At 37.2% G+C, this 16,672-nt stretch overlaps 1 protein-coding gene across 1 annotated transcript in view; it reads left to right on the forward strand.

The window, feature by feature from the left end:
• LOC121445427 (peripheral plasma membrane protein CASK-like) overlaps positions 1 to 16,672 on the forward strand; it is a gene marked incomplete at its 3' end in the record, with an annotated part of 332,821 nt that overhangs the window by 305,035 nt on the left and 11,114 nt on the right. The window contains exons 18-22 of the mRNA XM_041647561.1: positions 1,108 to 1,176; positions 3,675 to 3,743; positions 5,109 to 5,144; positions 6,674 to 6,870; positions 10,262 to 10,377. Of these exons, the coding sequence (XP_041503495.1) occupies positions 1,108 to 1,176; positions 3,675 to 3,743; positions 5,109 to 5,144; positions 6,674 to 6,870; positions 10,262 to 10,377 (487 nt within the window). The remainder of the gene's footprint in view (positions 1 to 1,107; positions 1,177 to 3,674; positions 3,744 to 5,108; positions 5,145 to 6,673; positions 6,871 to 10,261; positions 10,378 to 16,672) is intronic.

The raw sequence follows: 16,672 nt of genomic DNA on the forward strand, positions 1-16,672 counted from the left end.
CTTTCATACCCACATGCACATACACCGAGCACACACAGGAGCCATATTCTCACTCATACTTAACACATACACTAAATAAATAGATATTTAAAAACAAACACTGTTCTTCAGTCATAATCAAAATGCTTCTTGTGCCATCATGCATGTGAAGTTAAACTGTGCAATGTTCATTAAAAACTGACAACCAGGGAAACGTTTTAATTGCAGTGGAGTTTTGAGCCATTTTTCCTGCCTTTAGCAGTGTGGGCTTTTACACTGTTCATCCTTCATCTGTTTCTTGCCAACCAGATATTTATAAAAAAAAAATTAAAAAAAAAAACCTTCCCAATGTGTACTCATGTGAACTAGTTTCTCACTGACCTCAAAAGACTCCTGACATAAGCAATATCAGAAACCTCTTTCCTGTTTAGCTGAGTCATGGCCAGCTGTAGTGTATCTCTGCACAGCACAAATGAGAGGAAAGTCACTATAGGCCAGGTCATTATTGACTATACTCAAAAAAATCTCTGTGCTGAAATTAGACCTTCAATAAAAAGCATTGACATCCGTTGACAGACCCCCATCTGTGTCTCTGTTGTAGCAAACAGAGGGAAGCGTTTGTTTTCTGCTTTGGGTCCTTCTTTCTGCTTCCCATGTAATGAATGCCTATTAGGCATGAAGTAAGCAGCCAAGGCTTGCTGTCGTAAAAAAGTTTGCCAAAATTCATAAAGTATAAAAGCAATTTTATGGTGGTAGCATCAGAAAGTAGCATATTAAATGGAATTTTTATGTAAATAGTCTCTTGTTCAGTTCAATGTATAGTTGTCATTCCTGTAAGGTGTGTCATTTCGACTCTTGCTTATTCATATCTACAAAAAGATAACCATCAGAGATCTCTATGACCACTTACTGCTAGGTATGAGACAGTCAGCCTTGGCTTCACTGGACCTTTCCCAGAAACTTCTACCAGTGACCTGAGTGGTTTTTGCCTTGTAGTGAGGTTTTATTTTAGGGCTGTGTGCTGTCAAGTGGTGTGTACTAACTGCACCCACGTGTTTTGAATGGTTTCTTGTGTTTTTGTGTGCAACATGTGTTTGCATGAGAACTCTCCTCTTTTCTTCCTCGCAGAGGGAAATGCGGGGGAGTATTACCTTCAAGATTGTACCAAGCTACCGCACTCAGTCTTCATCCTGTGAGGTAATAACTTGAACAAGCCTCCCCCCTATCCTGAGTTCTTAACTAACTGTCTGCTGATGGCTGAATGTTTTTGCTTTCTGGAAAATTGTTTCTGCCTGTGCTGTTAGATCACTGCACACCAATTTTACAACGAAGATAACGGAACAGAGGAGGTCCCAACCACCTCCTCGGCCCCACTTCCATGCAGATATCTTCAGCCTTTCTGCAGCCAAATCTAAGCCAAATATAGAAAAACTCCAATAACAGAAAAAAATGAAATCCCCGAGGCAAAAAAAAAAATATAGTAGTATTTTCAGGAAGTCCATTCTCAAGTAGTTCTTCTTTCTAAGAATCTGAGACGAGATCAAGTCCTGTTGAGACATTGCTGTTTGAATGACTGCAGGCCTTAAGATGAGCATTACGACCCTGGGGAATTGGTAACTGACTTCACTACAGGGGTGTAGGCTTTTGCAACCTTTCAGAAAAGTCTGCATATGTGAAATGTTAAGCTACTCCTAAACAAATACCTTTTGTAGAATAACAGCCCCAAAGTTTCTTAAAACATATTTATCCTCTTGCAAATAGAGCTCTTTCAACTTACATTTTTTTCAGTTTTATGTTGTTCATTATAGTAAAAGAAATCTATTCTTTCTATATTTTGAGACACAAATTACCATAACAATTTTGGTTGTAGCTTATTCAGCACAAGTATTACTTATTGGAGCTTATTTTAAAATTTTTCCTGTGGATTTTCCAAATATGTTATTCTAAAGTACAAGAGCTGGGGATATAGCTCAGTGATAAAATACTTGCCTGGCATGTGTGAGGCCCTAGGTTCAAATCCTATCACTGCAAATAAATAGATATAATGTGTACATTTTATAAAGGTAATTTTTAAGGGCCAGTAACGAACTTACTAGATTTGTGTTTAAGAATATTTGAAATAGAAATTATACTTTTTTCAAGTCTCTAATGATGCTACGGATATCACAAGAAAACAATTAGAGTGTTCATATTTTTCATCTAAGCTTATTCAACATATGTATAAGATCTGTGCTTTTGTCAAATATATTTTTAGTGAGGCAGTGACAAAGTGTCTATTTTGTTGAGACTTGAGCTCCTCTTGGTGGCTTCCTATGGAATGTCAATTAATAATACATTTCAAAACTTTGCAAAACTTCTCCAGCTTCAAGATTTGGAGCATTGAATTTTGTTAGAGTATGAACCTTTCAGAGAAAGAGAATAGCATGCATACATTTTTCTATAGATAATTTAAATACTCTAAAACCATAGGTGTTCCTCACACCATTTTTCATGTGTTAAAGAAACTGAATAAATAGATTGGATTGGGGGATGCTAACCAGAGATATTGTTAGTTATTAGTACAAGTTTCTCTCTCTCTTTTTTTTTTAAATAGTTGAACTAGTTAGAGGGAAACACAGGTATTATACATATAAATTCTATACCTTTGAATATTAGAAAAAAAGCAATGATTCCCTTCTTCATATTCTTTATATGTTCACCTCCAACATATAAACACACTGGTTTGTTTGTTTTTTTTTTTTACATGCCTGGCTATAGCAAGGCTTCTCAAATGAAGGCTCATACTTCCACCATACCCTACCCAACTGACTTAAATCCCAAAGACTGACAGATAGAGATCAAGCTACTCAGTAATATTTTAGAATGTTTTCTGAGGGATCTCATTCTATTTCAGGGTAGCCAATTCCAGAAGATTTCTTTCAATATTCTAGAAAAAATACCTATCTTTTGAACAGAAGTTCATAAAGAACTCTAAATTTAAATATTTAAAGCACTTATTTTCTTCTCCTCTTAGCTCTTTTCATTAAAGTTGACTTGGAATGGAACCTGCGAAGGATTCTGAGTGGGTTGGACAACAGAGCAGTCTGGGAATCTGGCTCTAGGGAGATGCTGTGACTCGTGAGAGTTTGTCCAGAAGCAGAAGATTGCTGCTTGGAGTTACTATTGTACTAAGTCTGCTAAAATGACACAACAGAAGAGAGTTGCCCTCTGCTGCAGCTTTCTCTTTTATCCCCATTAGTAATTTTTATTCTAGAAATGTCTTGACAATGAAATACCTAAAAACCATTGACTACTTCTCAAAGCCATTCTTTAACCTATTCTTTAAAATAAAACTAGGCAGTCGAGATCTTTAGCACAGTAGCATTATAATATTTAGCATCATTAGATATTTGATAGGGTCTTAATATCACTCTCCTGGGGTCCCAATAAAAAAATAAAGATTGTAGAATTTGGGATATAGGAGGAAAATAATCATTAATGAATGATAATACCATCCTCACTGATAATATGGGAATCTTCAAACTACAAAAAAGTTCTTTCATACTTCTGCAAAATCATGCAAGTAAGTCAGTATGGCACCTTTTATAGCACTAACCTCAAAGGAAATGGTTGTCAGACTGTGGTTGTAACTGTTGATGTAAACATCTGTTTCTGTGCTGGTGTTCTGTGTTAATGAACCTTGTGTCTTATTTCAGAGAGATTCCCCCTCCACTTCCAGACAGTCCCCTGCTAATGGTCATAGCAGCACTAACAATTCTGTTTCGGTAAGAACTCTAGCTCCACACAGCCAAGTGTGGCAATTGTGTTGGTGCTCACCTGCCATGAGTGTTTAGTTCCATGTGTTCAGTGGAAAGATTGTCTTCTGCAGACACACAAGGCTACTGCAGCGGCAGTGCACTTCACTCCGGAAAACCCTTCCTCAACATTTCTTTCTCCTTAAAAATCAGTTACATCTGAAGAAACGTAGTCCAAGACTGCTAGAGCTGTTCTAAAATTCACTCTCTACCTCCCTACCAGTATGTATGACTGTTCAGAGGATATAAATAGAACTGGGTTGAAATTTCTTTTAGAATTTTTTAATTTAAAGAAATTGACAAAGAAATATAAGGGCTTTTGCAGAATAAGGATTTGGGTATTCTGAGGGATATCAGCAACATGTTTTAGTTTCCGCTATCTAAGTTTATGAATTGGTGTGCCCTCTTGTTATTGTGGTACGTGCACATATTTTTGTGAGTTATAAGCCTTGCCTGGATATGAAAAGCAAAAGGAACTGGCTTCAAACTGCACTTCAGCCACGCTGGTATCACATCTTTAACACAAAGTACATATTTGACTTGAACTTGGAAAGTTGCTGTTTTTCAGAACTCTCCATTTTGGCTTCTATAAAGAATCGTTTAGTCAAACAGAAGCATTCCCATGTGCAGGTTTGCCACTTTTCGGGATAGCCAAATCTCTAAGTTATTGGTGGTGCTGCCTGTCAGTCAGCTGCAATTAGGAGCTCTAAGAATACAGCACCGTTACCTTTTGTCCTGATTTCTAATTTGCCCTTTAAAACTATATCAACTTTTTTATCAAATAAAATCATAAATCATTCAAAGATTATCTCAAATGGAATGATATCCCAAGTATCTAAGTAAGAAAAATTGTGCGAGAAAATTATTCATAACTGTGTTTCCAAATGTGAATCTAGGCTCCCAAAGAATTCCTTTTTACCATTCACATGTAGCCCTTTTATGATGGGAAAAGGCCATAGAGCCATTAAACTTGTCCAAATCTGAGCGGTTGCAGTGATAGTTGAAAAAGACAACCGTTCTCTTGCTCAGGGGTTTTTGTAATAGGCTGTTTGAACCGCAGTGGCTTTTGTGTTGAAGATGTTGAGTTGTTTCTTAAGAACACATTATCTCTCTGCTTCAACTTACCTGCTTTCTTCAGCTTGCTGCTAAATGGCCTGGGTTTGATTTTTTTTTTTAATAACTCAACACTTCTAAGAAATGTGATAATGTATATGATCTCTTTACAACTTAAAACTAGTTCACTTTTAACCATATTGTAACAGAAACACACAAATTTCTTTGTGCTCTTGACAAGTAAATGAAAATTCTTTCTCCTGGGTTGGCTTTATTCTGCAGGACTTGCCGTCAACCACCCAACCAAAAGGACGACAGGTGAATAGATACCTCTATAAAAACTTCTCTACACTGAGCTAATAGTCGCTCCTTTATTAACCCTTTCCATCCCATAATGTCTGCATTTTGGACCATAACATTTGAGCATTGAAAGCTTGTACCATTTCATTTTAACACATTATACATGACTAATTCTCTATAAAGATTTTTTTACTCACACCTCTGTAGCTGTGATGGTTATTGTAATTTCAACCTGATCATTTTCACTGACAGTAAATAGTTTAGTCTTAGAGAGTCCTACCTGCCTCTGGTGCATAAAGAGTTCATAGAATTCTAAATATAACCGAAAGTCATGCCCTAGCAAACATTTCAAGGGAATTTTCTGAAATTGAAAACTAAAATAAAATTAAATTTGTATTTGCCTGTCTATGTCTAAAAGGTGCATATGATGGAAACCAGCATCAGTACCGTGGCCTTCATCTTGATATTCCTGAGCTAGTTTACAATTGCTAAGTGCTGTGTAGCATCACCGGATACCTTTCAAACAGTCAGCACTTTTAAAGTGTGGATTTTAGGTACAAATGCAGAGATTTATTCATTTTAAGAGCTAGATTACTATAATATTAATAGCACACAATGGCTCCAAAGCCTTCAGGTTGGTTTTACAGTGACTTAAATGTGAATATTCAAACTTAATATCAAGGGATGGAATCATGGGACTTTTTTTCTTTAAATGTAATGCTAAAAATAAATCTGATTTTAAGTTAATAATTTTATAAATTGCAATTGGTAGAATATGCCCACAGTTTACTCTCAGAACTACATAACTGAGGCAACATTGAATATAATACCTTATTTTAAAACTCTGGAATTCTAGTCATTCATAAAACGCTGCTGTGTTATAACTCCTGTCTGCTATTATGTCTCTTAAATTCATACACCATAAAGCTTAGAGCCTTGAATCATGCATGCTTTGATGCTATGTACTGATTTCAAGGGTTACACTGGCAAGGCAAGGGTTCAGATTCATCTTTATTTTCCCAGAATTGTAAAGCACAAATACAAAGCCAAAATTCCTCTAAAGAAATAAAGCTATATTTTTAACTTTTTAATATGTTTGAGTTACATATAGCTTTGTCTGCCACTTGTCATGAAAGTATCCAACAGCAAGATACCAGCCCAGGGTTCTTGCTACTTTAAGATAAAAACCTACTCTGGGTGTTAAAGGCTGCCTCACGGACGTAACAACTTATCCATACCATCATCATAGCCATAGCAAGCTTTAAAATTGGTGAGCATACTGCTCTATATACCTATACTATTACTAAAAGCAGAATTTATTCAACAAGTATTTTAAGTGTTCCTTCTAGATATAAACAGCAAAGTTAAAGCTGTAATCATTAGACATGGCACCCTGTTTCTGTGTCCTATCTCCATACATTGTTTCAGTTTCACTATCTGATGTCCTGTTTGTGTTGTAAATGTTGATGTGTGGTTATTAGATTAGTTGGTCACTGTTTTCCTTCACATCACTGTGGCCTCCTTTCTTACAAACTCCTGTTTTATAGATCTATGTAAGAGCACAATTTGAATATGATCCAGCCAAGGATGACCTCATCCCCTGCAAAGAAGCTGGCATCCGATTCCGAGTTGGTGACATCATTCAGATTATTAGTAAGGATGATCACAACTGGTGGCAGGGTAAACTGGAAAACTCCAAAAATGGAACTGCAGGTCTCATTCCTTCTCCTGAACTTCAGGAATGGTATGTTTTTGTTGTTTTATGATGAAACAATGTCCTCCCTGCCAGTTATCAATTTCATATTTTATATTATAAAACTTCCTTGATAAATCTTTTGCATTGATAACTATACAAAACACAATTGTCTGAGATTAGAGATCAAATCCAAAAAAAATTAGTTGTCCAAAAATTCTCAGTCTTCACCTTATAGTCAGATACTTGTTCCAGTTAGATCTGCACATGTATAAAGAAAGGAGGGTCTGGAGACAAGCTGAGTGACTAGCCTCAACTCCTACAAACTGTTCTCATCTTGTTAGAATGGCATTTTCTTCCAGATATACCTTCCTCTTGTTCCTCTGTATTCTTTCATGACCATCCTTCAATACCAAGGGGGGAAATCTTCAAATACCATGACTCAGTGTCACTCAGGGTATATAACGATGCAACCTGTTATGTTGTTGGGAGAATTGTTCTTTGCCTTACCAGTCTTTAAGAATGATTTTTCCAGGTTTCAAGAATGATTTCTTTAGCTCAGAAGTAGATGCTTGCCTGGCATGCTCTGGGTTCCATCCACAGAACAAGAGACAGGGGTAAAGATTACCTATTCTGTTAGAAGGCTTACATTGTGAAACAGGTTGAAGTCAGACAGGCATTTTAGACCCTATTGCTGAGAGGAGAGAGAATGTATATCATCTGTTAAGTATTTGGCCAATGTCCACCAGAAATCTAGTACAAAAAAAGATAATCTAATGTCTTGGTTTTGTTTTGTGTAACAAAATGTAACCTGCCAAGAACTAAAATTCTACCACCCCCTAACCTGTAACCCCCCCAAAAAATTATTTGAACTTTCTTAAAAGTCAAAAATACCAAGCCCATAAATATTTCTAATTTTTCACCAGTCCTTCTTTCAAGAGTTATTTAAGAGTTTTAAAACGTTGGGTTTTTGGTTGGTTAATCTCTTTGTCTTGATTGTCTCTTTCAACTATCTCATGTTTTCCAAAAATATTCTTAAATTTAGAAAGTTGGAGTGGATGAGGAGTTCAGGCACCATCATTTACACATGGAGAAATATGGGCCCAAACAGAGAAGCAGCAGCCTGCCATCTGGCATTGTCTTTTAAGTCTGATCTGCAGACAGTTTAGCATAAGTAGGAAGAAAGCAATTTCTAAGTCTTTTTACTGTGGCTGCTGTGAATGATACAGTTCATAAAATGTCTTCTAGAGAGCTGTCATCTATACGAGCATTTATTCAGAACAGTCATGTGTGGGCTGGGGCTATAGTAGTCAAGTGGTGAGGCCCTGGGATTGAGACCCAGCATTGAGTAAACCAGGTGTGGTGATACAGAACTTTAATCCAGCACTTGGGAGGCTTAGATGGGATCATCTTTACTTACATAGAGAGTTTGAGGCCATCCTGGGACACGGGAGACTGTATTGGAAACAAATTTTAAGGGAAGCAAAACAATAATTATGCAGATTCCAGGCTTCCTCCTACTTAGAGTAGCTATATAAATCACAAGCTGTTAGTCCTCTGCAGGCATCTGGAGAAGCCACAGTGGAAAAAGATGGTTCACTTCTTGGCTCTGCTGAGGTATAGGCTCTTCAGATCAATCTTCCTGCTGCAAAGAAAAAATGCTGCAGAAAATGGAGGAGTTTGTTTTGTTTTATTTTAATGAGCTTGAAAGCACTGAATAGCTCAAAAGTGTACTGGGGAACTCAACATCCAGTTCTATGAGACCCTTCCACCAGAGCCATAAGCAAAATCTAAGAGCACCAAGTACCCTATCTTACCAAGAAGGCATTTGCTATTATGCCAGAGAACCAAGAATAAGATATAAGCTGAACAAAGACAGAGAATCTGTCAGGAACTGTTCCTCACAGTGTAAAAAACAATTCAGTCAGTCAAGTGTTGTAGTATTCATCTGAATCCCCATATATTGTAAGCTAAAGAGAAAAATCTCCAGGAGTTCAAGGCTAACCTAGTCTACATAGTGAGGTCCAGGCTAGCCTGGACTACAGAGACCTTTTTTCAAAATGGCAAAAACAATTAGACTGTCCTGAACCTGCAGAATAAATAGCTGGTTTTAATGTATTAAACAAGGCTGAAGATGCAGCTCGGTGGTAGAATATTTGCCTACCATTATCAAGGCCTTAGGGGGAGTTATGAACCAGGAGTGGTAGCTCATGCCTGTAATCCCAGAATTTGGGAAGTGGGAGGCAAGAGGATCAATTCAAAGCCAGCCTCGTTTTCATAATGACTTTGAGGCCAGCCTGGACTACATGAAGCCTTGTTTTTAAGAATAAGAAAACGTGTCAGGCATGGTGGTGCACATTTTCAATCCCAGCACTTGGAGGTGCAGGCAAGAGCATCAAAAGTTCAAAGTTATACTTGGCTACATAAAGACTCTGAAGCCACCCTGAGATACAAGAGAACCTGTCTCAAACAAAATAAGAAATTTTACTAAGGCATTAAAGAAGACAGACAGACAGACAGACAAACATTGCAGTAATGGACTATAAGACTCAATATTGTAAAGATGTCTATTCCTCCTACATTAATTGTACCAATGCAATCTCAGTCAAAATTACAAGTTTTGAAATTGACAAACTAACTTTAAAGTTTACGTGGAGATGTTAGAGAAATGACTCCATGAGTAATTCATGCAGTCATGAATCCCAGAGTTCAGATTATTATTATTGTAATAATAATTCAGAGGTGTTCAGATAGACCAACTAAAGAGAAGAAAATCCTAAAGCACTCCTATACCAAAATAGGTACTTGCTATGTAACAAATAGCATTGCACAGCACTGAGGAATGGTCTTACTTTGTTCAGTATATCCTGCTAGGACAGTTGGGTATCCATAAAGGAGACAAAAGAGACTGGAATCCCACTTCATATGATAAGCAAAGAATATTTCTAATAAAATATGAAAGACAAAACTATAAACTTTAAGAATTTCTATGCAATGTATGATTCATTATGTCAGGAAGATTATCTGAGCTGATACCTGGAAAAGGTTTAGAAACATGCCTAACACTAAGTACTAAGCACTCAAAATAGGCTAATGAGTAACAAATTCAAGATGCAAAACAGGCCTGCCTTGACTCATAATCCCATGATAATCATTCTGAATCTTATAATCACATGTTGAAACTTCTGACCCTTATTATCAGATAAGGTGAACTCAAGGAACACAAAGCAATTTTAACATAAGCCTGTGGCTTTAAACCATTTCTAGAAAGTAGTCCTGGAAGCTAAGAACAGCCTTACGTCGGTGATGTCAAGGACTTCCAGAGGATATTCTTGCTGTTAGGTAGCTTTCAAACAACTTTTTCTCTTTTCTCGGGCATAAAACTATGTATTAACTTTGTTGGATTCTATTTTCTTTCTTTCTTCCCTTGTTTGTGTACTAGGCGAGTAGCTTGCATTGCCATGGAGAAGACCAAACAAGAGCAGCAGGCCAGCTGTACTTGGTTTGGCAAGAAAAAGAAGCAGTACAAAGATAAATATTTGGCAAAGCACAATGCAGGTAGGAAAAGCATGTCTGTTTCTGAGGCTAGGTCAAACAAATCCAAGACCTAAGCAAATACAGCATTTACATTTGGTCTTCAGAACTCTCTTTCCAGAACATTGTATTCTAGGAGACCTTGACCAACTTGCAAATGCCTTAAGAACCTCTACCTTCTACCAGTTATTTTGCAGAGCTCTACTTTCTAGGACAAAGGCACTGTTCGGAGGTAGTATCCTCTATGATGAAAGGAACAACATTGAGAAACAAGTGCTTGGGGTGTGTTGAGTCCCTGGGGTTCTCTCTTCTCTGGCTGAATTTGGCCTTGAGAGGATGACCCTCCCTCCTAGTTCCTCTTGGCCCTTGGATATGGACCCATGACAAATATTAAGGACAAAGGTGCACAAAAGGGCTGTGCTAAAGAGGATTCTGTAGCTGGTTTGAAAGTGCACGGCTGGCATGGATACTAACTTGAGATGGTCACTTTCTAGGACTATTCGTCTACCCTCATTATGCTTTGAAGTTCTTAAAAAAACAAAACCACAAAGGACATTATCTAGGCCCTCATTATATATGCATTCCCTTCCCTTTGTATGGAAGCTGGGGTTCAACTGAATCACAGGGTTTACTGTTGTGTTAAAAACCAAAATGCCTACCAAGAAAGTGTTATCTGATATTGCACTTGAATTCCCAGAAGACTCACAGGGTGTCATTTAAGCTGAAAGAAAATATGGGGAAGTATATTTAATTTAAATGGCTTTTCAATGTGACTCTTTTTATAATGGACTTTTCCTGAGAAATTAAAAGTTGGCAATAGATTAGTTCCAAAGGTTTCAGAAATAACTCAGAAATATCAAACATGTGGCCAAAAAAGTCAAATGAGTCGAGTTATTCATACACAATTCAGTGTGCTTCTGAGAAATCTGGAATGCAGGTTTCTTTGTGCGGTGTTCTAGCATGTATTAACATTCACTAGGAAAAGTTATTTATGACTTCTGAATTCTTATTTCTCCATGAGAAATTAAATGTAAGTATTTGTGAAATGCTGCATATTCAGAATGAATGTGATTGTCCCCATAGGTTAAGTTGAAATGGCTCAATTAAATGAGGGCTTGTTCCCTTCCACCAGTTGCACTGTGCACACTTATTCCCAATTAAAAGTATCATTTTTCTTATGTACTACCACAGTGCAGTAGCCTCACAATGGCTTTTGTGTTGGTTTCATAAATGGAAGAAATATTTAAAGCAGAGTTTCTCATCAGACTTTTCCTGACATCAGCATTTATTGCCTTCTCCTCTCTGCTTCCACCAGTCTAACACAATTGAGCCAGCTCACAAGGAGATTAGTTAAATCTAAATCGCATGAGTTAAATACAAAAAAAATTAATCAGCTGGGGTAGAAGCTCAGTAGTAAAGTACTTGCCTAGCATGTGAAAGGCCCTGGGTTCCATCCCCAACGCTGAAAATGAAAGAAGACATTATCTAAGCTCAACTTGCCATTTCTATAGTGTTAAATGATGTATAAATACTGACAACACTCAAATTAATTTAAACGTAGAAAAGCAAAGAAATAGCTGAGTAAATCTGCTAATATGTCATTGGTTTTATACTCTACTAATTGGAAGGCATGTAGGTTTCAGTATTCAGTTTGCCAATATTCTATAAGGATAATTAAGTGAATTGATCAGAAAACTCGACTTCTCCAAGTGTTGACAAAGACTTAGTCAAATCATCGTTGAAGAATTTTGCTAGAGAATCAGCATCAACTCTGACAGCTAGTGGTTCCCATTTTCTTTGGTTCACCTTTTCTGTTCTTGGAGCACCAGGGCATCGCTGTGCTCCTTCCATCATGGCCATTTGGATTCCCAGCAGGCAATGTCCACTCTTCCTGCAAATGTGACTATCGGCCAAATAGGCAGCCCAAAACAGAATCATTAGTCCACCCAGAGGAAGTGTATGACTTGGTCACTTAGCTTACTGATGCCCTCAAACCAGGCAATCAGGTTAGCCAATCAGGTGGTTCTTAATTCTAAACCTCAGTGGATCTAGTGTTCTTTCGTCACTCAGCCTGAAACAGGTACCTTGCAGTGTTCCATGTCTCATGCTGTAGCTCTCTGAAAACACTGCCTGTCCAGGTTGAAAGTATTTATCCTTGATTTAGACAACGGGGTACTGTTGTTTTTTTCTGCATCCTTTGGCGTGACATCCCCTATCCCAAATCATGTGCCAAAGTTCTCATAAATTCAAACTGTAGAAAAATAATCTTAGCTGCACAGGGGACAGAGGACCACCACTCTTTTTGCTGCCCTTAGTATTTTCTTAACCACTGACCTCTGCTAGGCATCTGAGCAGTTCTTGTCACTCTTGAGGGGTTATCCTTCCAGTCCATGTATATCTGCCTGACTCGGAAGGAAGGCCCTTGTATAGCCACTGAAGTTTCTTTCTAAACCTTTGGGTTTCTGCTTCTCTGTGAGTCTCTAGTCAGAATACTGCTATCAGGGTCCTGCCCCTGCAGAGTCATGAGTTCTCCTTAATTTCTCTTTTAGGAGAAGGTGACCACCACTTTTACCCTGGCCTAACTAAACCTAGCATTCCTTTGTGTCGCCATCTCTTCAGGATCCCTCAACTTTATCAATGAACGTTTCCATCTTGTTTAGTCTAACGTCCAGAAGCCTTTGCTTATCACTACAGGAGCTGAAGCTGTCAGACAACTGTCTGCTTTGGCTAGGATGAGGTTGCCTCATAGACTATTATATTGCCCATGCAAAGAATTGCTGTAAAATACCATTGGCCTCCATCTAGGTAAGGCAGATACTGTGAAAACGAGAAAATAGTGTATTCTTTCATACCAACAACTAGCCAGATGCTCACAAATCAAACTACTTTTCTCAACGTCTTTCAGAAACCAACCATAAATACAGCACACTCTTTTCTTTCTATGTTGTGCAGTAATTCAAAATAAGGTGCTGGGTTTTGTTACCTGTTCAAAGACTTTGAAAATTCATCATACATTGACGGCAAGCTCTAAATTTTATCATCAAAGTTGGAAATTACTTGTATCTTCAAGTAGAATAAAGGATAAAGACTGTCCACAGCACCAAGAATGGCAATAATAGCATCAAAATCTATTATTTCTGTCACCAGGAAAACCCACACATCTAGTTAAAGCAGAATTATGCTTAAACTGTGCGGTCTACATAATACAGTGGTATAAATTTCATTCGTGCACAATATTTAAATAATATTATGATACCACATTTGAAAATCGGGTTATATAATATAAAACTTTGTATTTTAGACATCCCTTGTCAAAATAGTGACTGCAGCACCACTAAGTCACTTCCTTTTTTAGGGTCTGTGGGTTACTAATATCCCTCTTGGATGAGCATTTTATTCCCTAGTATCCCCCTCAATAACCAAATACCCCTGTTCCTTTTTGCCTGGCTTGCTTCATTCAACCACATTATCTATCTGGCCACTACAAACATACAATATCTTCTCTGGACCAGTGGTACTAGTTGGAATTCATTCTTAACTAGAGTTGGGTTTGGTGGGGTTGTTTGTTGTTTTAGTTTGTTTGTTTTTCAGTATTTGAAGCTACTTGTAGCCTTTCAGAGACAATGTTAACAGCTTGCTTTTTTTTTTCAAATAGTTGCTTAAATACTTAAGTGCCTGAAATGTTAAGTAGTTTAGCAGGAAATCAAAGAAATATAAACAAAGTGTGCCAGGAAATATTTCTAAATTCTTCAGAATGAATTGGATTATGGTATGTGTAGTATTTACATCAAATATGTTTCTGCAAACTCATGAGACCTTTTAGGCACATGCATCTGATGTGAACAGTATTATCATCTTGCTAGAACTGTACTCTAGATGCACTGAGCTTCCTAAGCCCAAGACTTCAAGAAGGCACTTTTAGGGTGTTAGAGAGATGTCTCAGTGGTTAAGAGCACTGACTGCTCTTCCAGAGGACTCTGGTTCAATTTCTGGCACCTACATGGCACACCTGTCTGTAACTCCAAGATCTGGCACTCACGCAGACATACTTGTAGGCAGAACACCAATGTACATTAAAAATAAAGTTACTCTTAGTTCAAGTTAATGATTTAAGCTTTTTTACAAATGAAAGTCTGTATTTTTTTTATTGTAAGACATCAAAACAGTGGTATTTAATGTCCTGAAAGTACTGTTTATGTGGATACATATGAACTTAGAGGATTTCTGGAATAGCATTCATTCATAGTTGTGTTTAAATTATGCTTAATACTATAAACAAGTAATTAGCCTTTTAAAACTATCCTGAAGAAAAGTGGCCTATAACCTCATTGATACTTGTATTTTTTTTTCATAATAAAACTAGGACTGAAGATGTAGCTTAGTGATAGGGCACTTTATTAGCATGTGCAAGGCAAGGCTCTGAGTTTGATCCCCAGAATCATAAAGTACAATAATAAGCTAATAAGCACACATAGCTAGAAATTGCCGATGGTACAGAAATGCACAAAGTGAAAAGTGAAAGGCCCCTACATTTATTCTCTCTGAAAGGGGTTTCTTATCATTTCCACATAAAATTTCTGTATACATGCTAGCATATAAAAATCCACTGGCTTTTATATAAGGGTATGATTGAATTTGTATTAAAATGAGTTTGTTTCTTAATGTGGTTTATTTACCTTGTGTTTAAAATATTGCATGATGAAGTTTATTTTGTGCCTATTATACTTTTATTTTACTAATATATGAAAAGTCATATTTCAATGACCCCTGTACATTTTTCATGCTGTCTCACTCCCAATGGCCTCTGTGCATGTAAGTAACCTGTTGAATGAATATGCCTCTGTGTTCTTGATGCTTTCATTTTATTAAGTCCTTTTTCTTTAATCAGCAAGCAATTTAAACCCTTTCAAAGTTCAGTCTTTAAGTGTTCTTCTAATATTCCTTGTATATCTTGTTTTCAAATATCCTGTTTTACTTTGTTTTGCAACCCTATGACTATGTGGCAATTTTATTTAGACCAGAGTAACCTCTTCATACTACCATTCATGGCTAAGATTCTAATGTTTAACCTATCTGTTCGTTTGTTTGTGGTATGTTGATTGTTAATCCCTAACTTGTGTGCTTTTAGAAAATGACAAAGGCATAAATAAAACCAAGACTCAACTTAGGTCTCTATAGAGGGAGAGGGATGTGTCTACCTTTCAGAAAACTTTGTGTCTTCATCACCTTGTTCTTTAATGAAATACTTGATGATTTGTATAGCTTAAAACACATCAATTTGCCGATGCACTTCTTCCTATGAGCACACTTTTCCTTGATGGAAATCTTCAAGGCAGTGGACACAGAAAGCAGTGCCATAAGCACTCCTGCTTTTCTTTCTGCAATTCTCTTCATTCCATTACCACTGTAGCACAGCAAACTAGCTCTACCACAGGGAGTCTCATCTCATTTTAATTTTGTAGCCATGCCATTCTGCAAACATTTCTCCAATATAAGCTATTGCTAGAGAATATGGTCTAAAGATTTTTTATTCAACTTTTATAGAATCAAGTTATCAAAAGAAAACCAATGCACAAAGACCCATTAATATACACTAGCTTTTATTTTAATATATTGTATTCCTTTCTCTATATATTTTGAGAATTATGTTTTTCACTCATTTATTTGCTTGTGGTCTATTGAGCTCTGTGGTATCTTATTTTGCATCATAAGGTTCTTTGCTACTGTGCAGATCACAAATGTTAAGGGCTGAGCTGATTCTCAAAATCATTTGGCCATATTGTTTCAGGGAGCAGACGCTCTCTGCATGATTCAGCCATGGGATCCAATTCACTGAATAATTCACCTCTCTGGAATTCTGGGAGAACTCAATCTTTTAAGAGGAAACTTCACTGTGTACTTGATAACAGTTGGGTATGACCATGGGTGGGCAGTTTACAGGAAACACAGATGTCTGATTTTAGCCTTCTCTGAGAACTTTCAAATGTGTCTGAGAATCAGATCCTTTCGATAGCCATGGCCATTCACTATGATAACTTCCCCGTATTGCTTGACATTGGTCTTGTCATAGTGTTGTTGAGAAACACGTTTCTGAAACATTTTTAAAGTATTTCTCAGTCTATAATAATTCAAGAACTGCCCTTTCTCAAAGGTTTCTAAGCTCAGCCTCGCCATGATTATTTCCATCCTGCGCACCCTGATTTCTTACAGAGCTTCCCATATAATTAATGGCTGACATAGTTTCCGGGCCAGGAATGCATGTTTCCCTGCTTAAAACCCATACCTTCCCAAGACCTGAGTTACAGCAAATTTGTGAAAT

Source organism: Microtus oregoni, unplaced genomic scaffold (assembly GCF_018167655.1).
Source record: "Microtus oregoni isolate MIOR12 unplaced genomic scaffold, Mior012 000189F_ref0000355, whole genome shotgun sequence".
Classification (NCBI taxonomy): Eukaryota; Metazoa; Chordata; class Mammalia; order Rodentia; family Cricetidae; genus Microtus; species Microtus oregoni.